At 37.4% G+C, this 17594-nt stretch overlaps 1 protein-coding gene across 1 annotated transcript in view; it reads right to left on the bottom strand.

The window, feature by feature from the left end:
- Window positions 1-2497: 2497 nt before the first annotated feature.
- Window positions 2498-17594, bottom strand: part of mtus2a (microtubule associated tumor suppressor candidate 2a) — a 77172-nt gene continuing 62075 nt past the window's right edge. The window contains exons 7-16 of the mRNA XM_053644507.1: window positions 14965-15063; window positions 12441-12721; window positions 10545-10611; window positions 8696-8910; window positions 7663-7768; window positions 7470-7543; window positions 7211-7309; window positions 7018-7137; window positions 6706-6806; window positions 2498-5694 (exon numbers count right to left, since the gene is read on the bottom strand). Of these exons, the coding sequence (XP_053500482.1) occupies window positions 5346-5694; window positions 6706-6806; window positions 7018-7137; window positions 7211-7309; window positions 7470-7543; window positions 7663-7768; window positions 8696-8910; window positions 10545-10611; window positions 12441-12721; window positions 14965-15063 (1511 nt within the window). The 3' untranslated portion in view covers window positions 2498-5345. The remainder of the gene's footprint in view (window positions 5695-6705; window positions 6807-7017; window positions 7138-7210; window positions 7310-7469; window positions 7544-7662; window positions 7769-8695; window positions 8911-10544; window positions 10612-12440; window positions 12722-14964; window positions 15064-17594) is intronic.

Here is a 17594-nt window from a genome sequence, read left to right as displayed (position 1 = left end):
TAATTTTAATGCCGTATGCGATTCTTATTTTTCCACTAATGTAAATTTTCTAAAGCTCTTGTCACTGAATTGCTATTCTTTGTATATGTTGTCCTTTATGTTAAGAGGATACCTAAATAAAAAGAAACGAACAGCACACGTTTGTGCTTCTTGCACTATAAACACACTCCAATTTTTTTTACTACTGTAATATTTTATTTAATATCTGCCCCCCCTCCCCAAAGTGCATACAAATGTTTTTAGATATAAATACTTTCCATTCCTTAAGATTACTAGTAACTAAGCTACAGTTACAGATACAGTTACAGTGTTTACTATCACAAAAGAAAGATTTAAAAAATCACATACATAGAAGAGAGATGATCTGCATAGACAAACATGCACTGCTGATTCCTATGACACAATAAATATTATGCACACAAGTGGCTGTAAATTCCACTCACCACAAGAAGGAAGCAGAATGGAAGAAAATGATGATGGTGAGATTTTACACAAACCTGTAGTCTGTGTGCAGTGATGTTTTTGTTGTTAGTGAGATTTGAGATTCAGTTCTGTAGAAAAGCTTCAGACACTGATACAGTTTTTTTTTGTTGTTTTTTTTTACCCTTCATGCATTAGCACAGAGTTGTCAGTAGTTCTCAGAAAATGAGGTAATTAACCCCTTAAACTCTTGGCTTATTAATCAGTTACATATCTTAAAGTATATTGTTCAGTAACTACTATGAATTATTTAGTAACTACAGTACAGTAAAATGAATATGAAAGACAAGGAATGTAAGTTTGTACAGAAACAACGTGTCCTAGAGTTTAAGGGGTTAAAATATTATAATATTTCAGCATTCAGTTTTGGTCTTTTGATCGTATATTTATAACATTTATGACTATACACAATATTATGTAACATTAGTATTACAAAGTTCTGTCTAGGTGAAGCTCAAATGCCAGACAACAGTAAGGTGTTATTAAAGTGCAAATCAGGATGTTCTCAGAGGGATTCTTTGGGTAATATTGGTAATATTTTTATATTTCACATCACAGCTTGGTGGGTTCAAAGGTAGAAATGTTTCTTTGTTCAATACCGATATTTTGAACCATTCATTTATTTCCAGTTATAAATAGGAATTTAGTAACTTCTTACTGAAATATGTAGTGATCTCTAAAAACATTCTGATTTGGGAATTAAAAGAGGTTGTTCAGGTTCTGGAGGGACTTAAGATATAAGAAGCAGAACACAATCTCTAAACGATCATCTGTGTTACATATTGAAAACAAATGAGCTATTAAAATAAACTTAATCCAGCACTGATCCTTAGGAAAAATAATAATAATAATAAAACCTGCAGTAATATCACTGTTAAAAACCTCCTCTCTTTTTGCTGTGGTTCAGTAAATCAAGGCACATTAATCCAATGTGTATTAGATTAAATTGTTCTTGAAGTGTAGAAATATTTATTCGTAATAATCCATACTGTATGCTGATATAATAGCTGTTGTATAAGAAAAAGTACATTATATTCAAGTTTAAATCAAATGTTTATAAAAGAATTTACTTAACTGTTTTCTGAAATATCTTCTGAAAGCTACTTGTAAAAATTATGGCTAATTTATAGGTCCTCTTGTGCATGTTTGATGTAACCTTTTCACCGTTTGTGATAACTGGGTTATGTTAGCAAAAACAGAGGACTTTTTTAAGAAAAGAATTTCAACAACAGAGATTGAGGACAACAGAGATGTCACTGACAGAACATTATAAAAAAAATTGTAAAAAAAATTAAATAAATAAAAATTGAAAATGAACAAGTCAAGCAACAATACAACACACAGTTGTACAATGATTTAAAACTCAAAACAAACACAATCAAAAATATTTCCATATAAGGTAAAAAAATAGTCTCTACCCAATAACATTCTCATTCCTACAAGAGTGTGCTTATTAACAAATCAATATGTCCAGAAATCATAAGTACTCTCCACTGTATTTAAGAGAGCAAACAGAGAACAGCTTTTTATTCTTGTTAGCTGTTCTTGAATTAAGCCATGAAAAGCACCATCAGGAATTGATATTATAGAAAAAGTACAAGTAAACATCTGACAATTTTCTTTAAGAGCAGTATCAAAATTGATATCGGAAATTGGTATACCTTTGAAACAGGAAAAAATATGATCAAACGCTGGAGCTAGAAAATTTTCAGTTTTAAAAATTGTGTGGGGTGAGTTATCAAAAATGAGTAGATGAATCTATTTTTCTTCTCACCTAATGTTCTGTTCTGAAATACAATATTTTTTTTTAACAAATCCCACTGTGGAATATTTTGTTCAGTCTGGGTACTTTATTTGCTCAGTCTGCATAAATTATTCATTAATTAATGTATCACTGATTTCTTCAGGTGGAATTTTATTGCTATAAATAATTGACTAGGACACTGGTCAGTCAATTAGCACTAAAAACATTCTGGGTGTATTTCTAAATCTAATGAAACATGCTATTTCATTATCAGAAAAAAACTCAACTGTCTAAAAAAATCCCTGAAAGTTAAAGTACAATGGCATTTTAAGACATTTTTAGGCTACATTCCCTTCTAGTTTATTTATACAGAGAGAATAATTTCTATAAGTAATGCTACTCTACACAGTTAATAATAAGGGTTATTATAAATACAGATAAAACAGCTTCAATTAGTCAACATTACAATAAAACAATTTCTTATCAGTCTGTCATTCTCAACTGACTGTTCTGTCAGTGGAGAACAACAAGTTTACTGTCTCATTGGTAAAACAGCAGTACACATATAAAAAGTGATTTTGGCTAACTACTGAGGTGTAGTTCATTCCTAGTCTTATGTATATGGAAGCTTTTGGACCAGAGTCCTAGTATCTATATTTACTACAATCCCAAGTTTCACAAAAAAGAAGCCTGGAAGGCCTTTACAATACATGCACATAACAAAATTTCCATTGCAACAACCTACAAATATTACTATTAAAATGACAATTTTAAAGCAACCTTTAGTACATGGAGAAATTCCTGTAGTATCTTTATACACTAGCTGTCTGTTGTGTGGTGTGTTTACCACATACTGAGAGACAGAACTTTTATTGAGCCTGTAAGAAAGTTGAGTAGATGTGTACATGGCGACTTGAGGGACATTACCCTGAGCAGCAGCCATTACAGACAAGACTGGAAGACCAGAGCAAGTGCTGTGTTTAAAAATTAGCTTATTGGGTATTTCGCAAACCACCTGCAACCAGTTGCAATGTTCTTACACCTCTCAATTTAAGTTGAAGATTGGCTAGAGTGTGGTTTCATAGACCTTTGGCAGACCAATATAAAGACCTGGATACAACTAGGGTAAAACAATCATATTTTGAGTGTTACACAAAAAATGTTTCATTTCAGTGCAATTAGCATGATGACAAATAATTTGCATGATACTAATATTCATTCTGACAGCGGAGATCTTAATGAACATCTGACTGTCTATCTGATATGTATGAATACATAAAAAAAATTCCTATGTCTTCTCATGTCTGAGATGTATAAAGGTGCAGTTTGTAATTTTAACTAAAGTTTCTGAAATTTCAAAGTTATTAAAAAAATGTTTTGATTAACTGTGATTAACTGTTGACTTTATTTCAGTAGTTCCCAGAACAGATATTATCAGCTCTGCTCAATCAGCGAGGCATGTACAGTATAGTTTCAACAGAGGGTGATCAGTGGGTGATGTATGTCCAAAGTTGTTCAATGCCTAATTACTGTTTGAAAGAATGATCTACAGTATGTAGTGCAGCTACCCAGGCCATATCAGTAATTTTGTGAGCCCTTGAAGGGCAAAAATCTAAGGCGGTTATGTTTTTTAAATGTAGTATCATAAGTGCATTTGTTCTCTAATCTGAATACGAAACTAAGTCAGCTTACCATATTTATTTTGGTTTCATACTGTAATGGTGACAAAAAATGTATCGATTCATACCACGCTATCGTTAAAGTAGCTATCACTATCATTATCTTCACTTCTTTCCTTCAACTCCTTTTTCTGGAGGTTGCTAAACTGGGTGATGCATTGTAGTATTTGAAGCCAATCATTATATTGAAGGCCACCTAGCACCTGATATGTTTCTGAAGATTTTTAGATGTGCTTCATTATGCAGCAGCAGAATTTTTAAACAGTGTTCAATCCACCAAGACTTTTTAAGTCTTGACTTTTTAAGTCACCAACTGAGCCCACACACCCAGTTGTGTTTGTTTTAGGTGCTATCTCTATTAAGACCTTAAAACTTCACTTCTGTTAAGCTTATCACTTATAACTTATACAGTATAAACAGTACAACTTAAAATTATACTGTTTAATGATGTCATGATTGTGAAACATTTAGTTGCAGAGCAAGTACTGTACAATAGTGATACTTATGGGAAATCAGAATAAACACAAATATGCAAATCTTATACAAATGGCCCAAGAATGGTTGTCCCTATTCCTAATGTTTCACAGATAATTAGACACTAGCTTACTATGCAAAAATTAAGCAGGCTGTCATGTCAGTGGTGTGAACAGAAGCGTATGGTGTGGATTGAACGTATGATTGCTATACACTTATGCAACATGTTTGGTGTAAAGTCTAGGTCATACTGATCTGGTGTGAAAATGTGTAGTAATTTACTATGGGCTGATTCAAATTTATTTTTTTGGAAGTTCGCACAGGCCTAATGAAATAAGGCAGTAAGGTATTTTTAGCACACAGGCCGTTGAGTTTGACCCATGTGGCTCCATCTTTTCTTCCACCAGTGCATCCAGACTTTAAGGCCTGCCAGAGGCAGTAAACAGTAGAGTTTACTATTATATATTGTGTGAGATGACAAAGTACAAAATGCTCTTGTTCTGTACGTGATAACCTGCTGGTGTGCTGTTCACTTAGAAAGCTTGCGAAAGTCTGGGTGGTATACAAAAGGCTTCGTCTGTAGTATAATGTCGTGTTTGGCCCCTCTCTGTCCTGCCTTAGTATTAGCAGGCAGTAGGATTTAAATGCAAATAGAGTACTATAGAACAATCACTGCTCATAGAGATACAGTTACACTGATTTAACAATTGTAGTTGACATATCAAAAAGATTTTGAGTCTGACATTCAGAAGTATGGACACAATCTTACAGCAGAATCTCTGTCAAGACACTTATTTTGGACAAATGTGGACACATACTCTGTTTTTTTGTCTCTCACCAAAATCAATGGGCAACAATAATCTTAAACATCACACAATTATAGCACTTTGAAAAGACTGAAAGACAGGAAAGAGTGATGAAACAGGAAGTATATATAAGAGCTGACTGGTTCATTGTTTTCAAAGCGCTTATCTGGGTAGTGTGTTGGCATTGGGGACTCGTGCTGGGGAGCTCCTGGCTGCTGGTGAGGTTCTGTGAGTCGGAGTACCTGGGCCGGGAGAACCCACTTTATGTGCAGGAGTGCAGGGTCCAGGGGAATATGAGTGTGTAGGAGTTCCAGGGCTGGGAGAGCCAGGGTAGGGGGGATTGTCAAACACTGGGAAGAAGACCCTGTGGCTGGGGGAGGAGGAGGGAGAGAGATGGGGACTCGTCTGCAGAAGCCACAGCAGCTCTTCGTTGTTACGGCTCAGACGCTTCTTCTCATTGGACTCCCTCTCCACGTTCTCCTGAAGGTTAGCATTCTCCTCAGAAAGCTGCCTATGATAGGTATCACACACCACAGTCACACGCAAACACAACATTTCAGAGTGCACTTCATCACTGCACATGTTGTTCCTTCTCTCAGCTAACTATATTACTATTATACTAATATTACTATATTACTTCTACTTCTTCGACCAGAAGATTTCAACCTTCACAAAGTAACAGTTTTGCTGAACATGGAGTACTAAAAACCATGTTCAGAGTTAGCAGTTTAAGTCAGCCATTTAAATTCGAAAATACACAATTTATCCACCGTTGTGTTATGAAGGTTATTAAATTCAAACTTTTAGGGCTCCATCCATCCATCCATCCATCCAACCATTTTCTATACCACTTATCTTACTGGGTCACAGAGAACCTGGAGCCTATCCCAGGGAGCATCGGAAACAAGAGTACACCCTGGACAAGGTGCCAATCCATCACAGGGCACAATCACATACATATTCACACTACTGACACTTTAGATATCCCACTCAGCCTACCATGCATGTCTTTGTACTGGAGGAGGAAACCGGGATACCCGGAGGAAACTCCCGCAGCATGGAGAGAGCATGCAAACTCCACACACACAAGGCAGCGGCGGGAATCGAACCCCCAACTCTGGAGGTGTGAGATGAACGTGCTAAACACTAAGCCACAGTGCGCCCATCTTCTGCCTATATGTACTAATTATGTATGAATGCGTTAGAAACAAAAACATGTCTAAAGAATTGAAAAATGAGCTTCTCTTCAAAAAGGTATTAAAAACATATCATCGGAAAATTAAAAGTGCGTGGTCCAATGATTTATCCACACTAAAATTTAAATTTTATATAAGGACTCATGATTTTTGTTTTTTAAATAATGCTTTCTTGAATGATAGGCAACAGTTCAGTAGTTTTGTTTATAATAGCAGTTTTTGTCAGTTTACTCATTCATTTGGAGTCAATTGTAAAAATAAATAAATAAATCATTATTTAATGAAATGTTAATGAAGAATAAAAGGTTATTGCTGGAGAGGATTACCTGGACAGGGCAACGTTGCGGTCAATGCGAGCCTTCAGGTCCTCGTTCTGCTGTTGTAGAACCTGCACCTTCTCCTCCAGGTATATGTTCTTTTGGGCCTGCTCAAATGATCAGGTAACCACAGGGCTCCCTATTAAATTCCTATACACTTCACATATATCCACTGTTCCATAGAACAATTTGTTAGAGAATATGGGTCTTGTATGTGCCATCATAACCTTCTAAATCTCTATATACTATATATCCTCACAGTATTAAATAAGAACCTAATCATCACCTCATAAAAATGTGGAACATTATTTTAGAGCTTACCACTTTCTCTAGTTGGCAGATCTTCCTCTCCTGGTCATGTATCTGCTGGTTCTTCATCTCCAGAACCTCCTTCAGGCTCTTAAGGTCTTGCTCAATGTGCTGGTATGGGGCGAGAGCATCCTAAAGCACACAAATAAACCCATTATACACCCCATGAATCATTTAAATGTGTTAGTGTGTGAATAAATTGTACCAATATCTGCTCATCTGCACTCTTCCTCAGTGCCTCTTCAAAGCGTTTGGCTTTGTCTTGTAAGGCTCGATTCTGAAACGTCAGCATGTCAACCTGATCCTAAAACACATACATTTCACTGTAAACATCTGAAATGGTTTACTTTAAATCAGTTAGAGGCCAACACGTCTTAATGCCATGACAGCATGGCACAATATTTGCTGATATAAGATTTAGGTCATAAATCTCAAACTTGTCAGTTAAGTGCATGTGACCTTACCTGAAGGGAGAGTTTATTCTTTTCAAAATCATTCTCTAGAGTAGCTTTTTGTTTTTCATGGGTCTTCCTCAGGTCTGAAATCAGGACACAATACAAGCAAGACATACGTACAGTGATGCCTTTGCAATCTACCTGCAATGAGATACATGAGACCTAACGGATAAAATAATCAAAATACTGTATGAACACACACCTCTCATGGTCCTGGCGTGCTCCTCCTGCAGACCTGCCATGGTCATGTTGTGCATGGTTCTTAGGTCTTCCAAGGCCGACTCATGTTGAGCTGTTAACTCTTCAATCTGCAAAGAAACAAAATGATTTTAGACTTGAATTGATATTCCCATTGTTTTTATTTACAGTATCTTTGTTTTATACAACATATTGAGTCACTGTGTCTCTTTTTCATCTAACCTGCTGTATATACAGTATATGATGTACATTTTCCAGTTCTATACTTAGCGGTGCCCTTTTCCTTTGGGACATGGCAAAAAAACAGGATCAGCATATAAGGCCAAAACTTTTAGCTAGAGAACTGTTTAGCACTGCATACCTGTCAAAAAGCCAGCTGTCTTTATGTTCTCTTAAGGTCAAAATGTTTTTCAAATAATTAATTTTGTATTACAGAGATTACATTCAGGTCTTTTTTTACCTGAAGGTAAGAAGCATTAAATTGACTCTTTGCAAATAAAAAAAGATTAGTCTCTGTTGTATATTCTTTCCAATTCTTATATGCAAGTATGTCTGCTTTTAAGGAGGATCCCCAGAATATAAAAATGTTTTGAGTTCCTACTTCCATAAATATAGTGGGCGGCTGTGGCTCAGGTGACTCCACATGCTGAAGTGTCCTTGGGCAAGACACTGAACCCCAAGTTGCTCCCGATGGCAAGTTAGCGCCTTGTATGGCAGCTCTGCTACCACTGGTGTGTGTGTGTGCGAATGGGTGAATGAGAACCAGTGTAAAGCGCTTTGTAGAACCACTAGGGTTAAAAAAGCGCTATATAAGCACAGACCATTTACCATAGTGTGCATTGCTACTAATTAAGATGAAGAAAATATATTGTGCATTACAATTGCACTCTTATAAACGCAATAAAATATGGGATTGTTAAAATGCTAAACACTGAACAGAATAAGACTGTAGTAGTAACCTTTCATCAGCTTGATTATAGGCTAAGGCAGATCACAAACTTACACACACGCACACTCACACACACACACACGCACACCTGCTCCTGTTGCTGGGTTCGCAGTTCCTCCACATGTGACTGGTGCTCAGCTCTCAGGTGGTCTGTATCAGAGGCGTGCCGTGTTCTGAGCTCTTCCTCCAGAGTGGCAAGCTCAGCCTCCTGCTGCTCCTGGAGCTCTTTCAGCTGCAGCTTGAAACTGTGCTCCAGCGCAGACTTTTCCTGCTGCAGGAGCTTCCATCGTGCAGCGGTGCAAGCTGGCCATGAGGGAGGAAGAGGGCAGACTCAGCATACATATACACTTTAAACATACTTTTAACAAACCATGTTTCACTAATCAGACCAGAGAGGGTAAGGGAAACAGTAATTTCTTGATGAGCTGCCTTCAGATAAATAATATACATAAATTCATGTGACTGGATGCACCAGATGATCTGCTACAGAAGCATATGGTGGTTCCAAAATTATTCAACCCCCTGAGCAGAATCCCTCACAACAGCACAAATATGCAAAACATTTGTTGCTGGAACATATGAAATACCTGAACTGGCTAGGGGCAGAAAATGAATCAAATACCTGGACGGGGCAAAAAAAGGAAGCTAGCAATGGCTGCAAGCAGATTTCTGAGAAGGCAGGTTGTGAAAAACCCTCGAGTGACTGCAAAAGACCTGCAGCAAGACTTGGTGGCAACAGGCACTGAGGTTTCAGTGAGCACAGTAAGGTGTGTACTAAACGCAGAAGGTTTCCATGCCAGAAGTCCAATATGTACACCACTACTGACCCAAGAGCACAAGAAAAGTCAGCTCAAAATCATATGAATAAGCCACAGAAGTTTTGGGATTCTGTTCTGTGGAGCGATGAAACAAAACTGGAACTTTTCAGCACGATGGATTAGTAGTATGTCTGGAGGAAGAAGAATGAAGAAAGAACACTCTGTCCACAGTCAAGCATGGTGGTGGCTCGGTGATGCTCTGGGGCTGCTTTATATGCTTTGGCACTGGAAACCTGCAGCGTGTGGAAGACAAGATGGATTCATTGAAGTATGGTGGTGTGGTTATGGTGGAACCACACCGTGGTATCGACTTTGGTATCGAGTATCGTGTACATTTGGTGGTATCGGTACCAACTATTAGATTTTTCGTATCGTGACATCCCTAAACTGGAGGCCATTGCTCATGGGGAATAGGCTAAGATTCCTCAGAAACGATGCCAGAAGCTATGCATCTCATTTGCAGCAGGTCATAACAGCAAAAGGGTGCTCTACTAAGTACTAAAGATGCTTGCCATGAAGGGGTTGAATACTTCTGAAACTGGAGAAATTATTATAAGTTGCATTTTCAGTTGAATTTAGGGAAACCACTTGAAGCATTTGTTGTGTTGAACTATTTCAGTTGCTTTTCTTTGATTTGTTCATTGCAAACAGCTGAAAGTTTGTACATTTTGACAATAAACCTAATTTGCAATGGGGGTTGAATAATTTTGATTGCAGCTGTATAGTTATGCTGATTGGATTATGACTGGTGAAACTCTAGAGCCTGGGGTAGGTTCCTATAACTGTTTACTTCTTTCCATGCATTGTTTAAGGTCGTTACCTTTGTCTTTGTCTCCACCTCTAAGCACTCCCCCCTAAAATGTATATACCCTTTCATCTTTTCAAACAACTTAAATTGTGTGTATTGTTACAAAGTACAGAGACACATCTCATAGATGTAGGATGAATACTAGAGCCTACAGTCTGGGACAGAAATGTACTATTATTGTATTACATGAATGCCCAAGAATAAATGGAACAGAAGGTAAAAGTTTTAAACTCACATATGGTTAGAAATTAGGAAATAGGTGCGTGTATGATTTATTCTCAGACAAACTGAAAGAATTACACAGAACTTACCCACTTCCTCCTGAATCTGGCTGAGCTCCAGAGACAAATCCTTCTTTTTCTGCTCATTATTTTCACTCTGAAATACACACAAACACACGATTGTCCATCACCTCATCCCAAGGAATACACATACTGATTACTGCAGCGTCATGACCTGCACAATGACAGCATGGTGCTGACCCATATTTTAAGTATATTCCATTGTATGCTACATTAACACTAAACAAACTATACTACATTAAATCCTACTGCTGTAGTACAGCTACAGGCTGAAATACTCAGCTGACACTCAATAAAGCTTTTGTTGTGTGTTTACAATTTCTGTTCATTCTTTCTCCATTTTAAGTTTTCAAACTCATGTGCACCACCACCAACAAGAGGAAAGTTTAATTGCAATGAAAAAGTAAAAGTTGATTAATCCACATTAAAGACACATTATCCCCTCTCATAGTGGATAATCGAATATCCATTCATTAACTCTACAATATACCAATATTAGGCAGAAGGCACATGCATAATAAGTACAAGGGTTTATTTTTAATCTCATATTTAGTCTCATCTGAATTCTTATTATAAAATAATTATAATTACAACAACATTTTTATTGCTTATTATAATTCTTTCTGTTGAATTAGAAGTACAAACCACTGAGTGTGAGTGCATATCTGCATAGATATGCTGGTGTGTGTGTGTGTGTGAGCATGTGTGTGTGTGTGTGTGTGTGTGTACGTGTGTGTGTATAGATGTATGCCATCTTGATCCATACAGATCCTGACTATCATAAAATTAACTATTTCATTATAAGGGTCTTGGAAAGCCACATACCTCGAGAGATTAGTGTTTTTCTTTATCTAACACATCAAATTTAGACCATGAAAGTCTTAATAATTGTCTGATGAGCTGAGTCAGGTATGTTGTGGATCTCCAGGAGTGAAGTCCGACAAACAACAGAAAGAGCTGGGGAAGAGCTAAATGATTCAAACCGCACTGTCCTTTTTGAACACCAGAGGGCTCAGTGTAAAAGTCAGCCCATGTGGGTTCTGTCTAATGCTCACGGTTGATTGTTCAACATAGTTGATTCAAATGAGATTTTTTAAAAATTGAATATCATATCGGCTAAGGAAAGGAAGTTTTTTATCCACTCTAGAGGGACACTTTTGTGGAATCATTTCAACAAATAATAATTTGAGTTCAATTTGAGTGCACACTGAATTGAGCAAGCCAATTGAGAATGTTGTAGTGAAGAACAGAAACTAATTTTTTGTTTTTGTTTTTTTATTGTCTGGAAGAATATCTTAATCTTTAATAATATAAATAAAAACAAACAGCCTCAGTGTAAGTATTATTTGTACTATAACTATATATACTAAAGAACTCTCTTATCACTGAACGTCCGTAAAGGAACACAAGCAATGCTTAATGAAGCAAAAGTGCCTGTTAATAATGTACAGCTAACTATTTCATGGCTGCATAAAAGACAGATAAAATGACCTGCTTTTACAAGTAATATTTTATCATGTACTTATTTGTCAGGCATCTTTATCCAAAAGCATTTTTAAATCTAACCTAAAAGCTAATTTTTTTCTGAATGGTTTTAACCATTTTGTATTCAAGTCTGTTTTTTGTTTTTGTACGTTTTGTGTTTTTATTTGTGAATTTTTTTCTTTCTAGGTATTTTCTTATTGTGTGAAGTGCCCAGAAAAGCTGCTTTAAAGGCACTATATAAAAATAAAGTTATTATTATTATTATTATTATTATTGTAAAAGCGTAACACTGGACTATCACAATTATATAACAACGTGTAACCCTTTAAAGACGACCTGTTTAACATACATTTTTCTTTCAGATCCTATGTGATTTTACTGAGTATCTTTACATGCTGAACTACATGCTGCTATCAATACCTTCAGACAGAAGTGCTGGGTGCAGATGGCTAAGACATCCAGACCCAGCATGGTTCTCTTCAGCTCAGCCCGGAGAGCCAGCAGCTGTCCATTCTGCTCCTTGCATTGAGCTTGCAGCTGCAGCACCTCCTCCTCTCGCTTCTCCTGCTCCTCTCGCTCTTTCTCCTTCCTCTGTGCCTCTTCTTTTTTCTTTTCTGAGCCTGGGGAGACGCTGCGTCCTGTAACTGGCACGCTCGAGCTTCCAGGGACCCGCGCTGCTACTGCCCTCTGTCTCTGCAGGACTGGAGAGAGGAGACCAGTTTCATGCAGAAGTTAAAGTAGGTGTCACAGCCCATAAACTGTTTCTCTCTGAGCACCTGATGAGTTCAGATTAACATGCCTTTCTTTATTTGTTTGTTAAATATGAGCAGTATATAGGCCTCTTGTTCTGGAAGGAAAAATGGACACTTTTCCTTTCTGTGTGTCATAGAAAAAGGCCACAGAGTTCTGCTCCAGCAGAGAATATACACAACCCTATAGTGACATGTGTGTGTTTGCACCCTACTGCCCTAAATGCCACACCACATGTCACAAAGTGCTTTTGAATCTGACAGCAGGCAGTAAGAAATCTGTTTTAACAACTTTCGAATGAACCAAAATTCATAAATCCATTACTGGCATACTGACTGATAAACATGCTTGTACATTAACCTCCATACACAGATTACAAGAGCATAAGTCACACAAAGTGCTTTGAGAGGGCTCATGCATTTAATCTCTAATGCACACACACCCACATCCATCAGATTGTTCACACAAACAAATGCATGTATGTATATATAGGCTAATACATGCCACCAGAATGGTTTGCCATACAGTCATGGAGTCATCTCTATGACAACAGAAGAAAAGTCTTGGAGTCTTGGTAATAAAACAGGTCTAATAGAAGGGTAGAAAATGTTTCTTGCAACTCAGAGGTGACAATGTGACAGAAGCTTTTAAGTAAAGAGATGCTATTCTTATGGGGGGGGGGGGGCAGAGAGAGAGAGAGAGAGAAAGAGAAAGGGAGAGAGAGCGAATCATCTACAGGTTCATCTGCAGGTCAGCTCACTGTATGTGTGTCCCCTCACAGATTTATACACTATTTATTTTATTGTAATATATGAAGCCTAGTGATACTTGATGGTATGTATAATGTAAACGAATGTTGATGTCATCAGAGTCGTATCTACAGGACAGGACGAAGGTTTTGAGTAGCCCCACTGAAAGCCGACCCTTAGTCCATGAAAATGTCAAAGTGCAGAACCCTTCTAAAACCTCAGATGGGAACTGTACACTGTTATACCAGGAATGCCTCCTAAATGGGGCCCCATATTGCAGGTGTGTGGCACTTGTGCAAGTTCATTTTGAATTGTCACATTTGCATAATGAAGAAAAGAGGAAAAGAGACAGAACCGTGGTAAATGGTGGATATAATCTAATAAGGCAATAATTAAGAATGACAACTATAGGCTAAGCCTTCTATGTAGGAATTGGCACTCAGGTTGAAACTCTAATGTTTATTATTTAGCTAGTAATCATTATTATTATTATTATTATTATTATTATTATTATTATTATTATTATTATTTTAGTAGAAATCATCATTTATCTTGATAGTTTTTGTCATTTTGTTGTTACATTGTCTTGATAGTTTGGTCTTTTAAAGTATCTACAGATTATGCAGAATGATGCTACCACTTTCAGACAGTTATCTCATTGTAGTGAAACATAATATAAACTTATAAGCCTACAGTTTGGATTAGGGAATAATTGTTTTTTAACCGAAAACAAACGTCTTTTGCCTTCCCTGACTAGAGCTAAATTAAAATACATGTGCTTCTTATAATAACTATAAGTAAGGCATAACAAATATGCTGTATAACAAATGGCAATAAAGGAGAGCCACGAGAGCCTATTGCATTTTCCTGAAATTCTCTAGATTCACTTCTGTTAGTAATGTAATGTTATGCATTGGAATGTTAAAGTATTGTTCTGTAATACAATGCGGTGTAATGTATATACTACATGGTACCATTGGTTTGTGCTTATAGCAGTCTCATAAAGAGATAATGAGGATTGAAGGATGGTGGGTAGACGGTGAGTATATCAGACAAGAGGGATTGTGAACTTTGAATTGAGTGGCTGACCTGGACCCCTGTGGTGTAAAACTGTGAGAATGGAATAACCATGTACTTCCTAACACATGCACCTCATTTCCATGTATGCTGTCCATCTGACCATTCCATAAGTTTTTAAGTAATTTAAATATTTGTTACCTACAATCCACCTAAGGATAATATAGGTTTTTAGGGGCTGTGTTGGCTTACATTGTTTTTTCATGTACTTTATATCTATGGGGATTGCAGCCTATATCCTATATTTGGTTATCTATTCTTCCTTTGATTAATCTTTTGTATGTCTTAACCAAAACCATGGCAATATATAGTTTTATAATCAATGTTGATCACAAAAAAAGTTGATGCAGGACAGATCTTTTTCTCACCTGGTGATTGAGGTTTGGGTGAAACAACCGCCAGACGCTTTGGGGATGAGAGCACTGAATGAGAACCTTCAGAAGTCTTCTGAAAGTCTTTGCGAGAGCCTAATATGCATAAACAGTAAACAGTAAGTAAATAATTAGTGATAAAAATAGTGAAAGATGAGTGTACTGTGCATGTTAGCTGGCCACATAGATGTGTCAGATAGCTACAGTTCTGTAGGCACCTTTCTCTTTCCTTCTTTTTCTTTCTGTGTTACTCCTTGGCTGTGGTGCCAGAGAGAAAGATCGATTTCAATAAGGTGCAGTCAGGCACTAAATGAGGCAGACTCACGCTCCTTTAATACCTTAGCCTAGCTGGAATGATATGCTGCGACCCTCACACACACTACTGCACTCTAATACGCGTCTCTACCAGCAGTCGTTGTGCTGATTCCACATTAGCTCTCCTATGCAATCGCATTACATCCCATGCACTGTGTGGCTCAGGCACTAAATTCAAGCACTGAATGTATCTAATAATATTACCTCATTTTTGGAACATAGTTAAGCAAAAGACACAATTTGTTACTTATCATTTCTATATTATTAACAATCATTAATAATAATAGTATCATTTTCTTAAAATATAGAGCATCCAATTCTATGATTTTTGGGTCCCAGAGCTCCTCATTACTGTTAACTCATCTTCACATGAAGCAAACAACCACACAACTAGACCCTCAGGCACGCTAGTACTAAATCCAGATGCTCCCAAAACCCTAACATCATCATGTACACCCCACACCATCCTCTCAAAATATATCCCAACACTGGAGGCAAGAAACTGGTGTGAATTTAAATACTGGAGCAATTCCTAGATTCCATCCTTTTCAGAAGCAGTGTGTAAAGAAGAGACTTTGAAAAGTTCTGTAGCAATTATTGCCAACAGCCACCACCAGCAGCTCCTGCTAAGATTCAAACCCATTTCAGCACTCCCCGCTGGGTTAGCAGCTCTGGCAGCCCTCTCCCCCCTGACTCTGGAGCTGCTATATGGCTACACACACTGCAGTAACAGGAAGCTGTGCTTAAAGATTAATGGGCTGAAGACTGAGAGTGACACAGGGCTGATAAAAATATAGGATCCAGGCCATGTTCCTGCTGCCTATGCCTTTTGTCTATTATTGTTCATAAAGTGGAAAGCAAATGTTTAGAAGATGAGCAGAAAGACCCTGAAGCATCAATAAATGTTCTTTCAGTGGGATAGGCACAATTGATAAGAAAAAAGGAACACACTGGCTTGAAAAGAAACACACTGGACAAATGACAAATGACAAGGACAAATACCAATAACAATACACTGAGCTTAGCTGGTTATAGGTCTTAATTTAAAAACAAATGCTTTCTTTGTGTGTTCACTGTATACAGATAAAACAGAACACACACACACACACACACACACACACACACACACACACGCACACACAGAAGGTTGGAGTGGAAGAACTCGAGTGGTCTGCCATGACCTCAACCCCACTGAACACCTTTGTTATGATTTGGAACCCTGGCTGCACTCCAGGCATCCTCGCTCAAAATCAGTGCCCCACCTCACTAATGCTTTTGTGGCTGAACGGGCAAATCCCCATAGCCATGCTCCATAATTGAATGGAAAGCCTTCCCAGAAGAGTGGCGGCTATTATAACAGCAAAGGAGGGCTAAATCTGGAATGGGCTGTTCAGAAACATATATGAATGTGATGGTCAGGTGTCCACAAACTTTTGGCCATATAGTGTATATACATTTGCATCTAATAGAACATACAGGCTTAACGATCATTTCATGTGAAAAGATAAAGTAGATTGATTAACAACCAGCGCAGGCAATTTTAGTATACCACAAATACAGTATTTAGATCACCCTTTTTGGTAACACTATATTTGGATAGTCCACTGTAGGCACTCTATAAACAGTCAACAAACCCCTTATAGACTGTTAACAACCTGTCATCAACCAGCAAATAAACTAATTTTAAGCAATTTGTCAACAATTTTATGGTTGTTGAGGTTGCGTAAACAATGTATACACTCAACATCTCTCTTTTTTCTTTCACTTTATTTCCAGTTTATGGTTGTCAGTGTTTATTAGATCATCTGTTGTCTATCAGCTCATCTCATCCGGTTCTGTCAATTTCAAAATCAGTTCACATGTATTCTACTTTCACATATTCTGACATGCTGTTGAAAGGTAGATAAACATTCTTTGACATGCTATACATATACTCCTGCCTGTTGTGATGCCAATGGCTGATCCTGACATGATTCTACTGCTCCTCTCACCCTGCAGACCTGCCTGATTCATCCTGATGCTCTACTTCTGATTCTCTGTACTTTTTGCTGCTGCGGATGGTCACACATCGATACCCTATGTTTTGCACTTACAAAAATAATTTTTAAAAAAACAATAACAATGAAAGCCCAACAATCACCTTTTCTTTTGTGGATAATCTTACCTGGAGAATGTAGACTTAAGAACTGCTGTTGTAATCATAAAGACTGTGATACTCATCCCAAACATCCCTTCAACTCAGTTCTGTTTAGTTCTGTTTGCCTTTACATTCTAGACTCTAATGATTTATAATCCCCCTACCTATTGTCACT

Source organism: Ictalurus furcatus, chromosome 16 (genome assembly GCF_023375685.1).
Source record: "Ictalurus furcatus strain D&B chromosome 16, Billie_1.0, whole genome shotgun sequence".
NCBI classification, from domain to species: Eukaryota; Metazoa; Chordata; class Actinopteri; order Siluriformes; family Ictaluridae; genus Ictalurus; species Ictalurus furcatus.
This window is presented reverse-complemented; position numbering and strand designations above follow the sequence as displayed.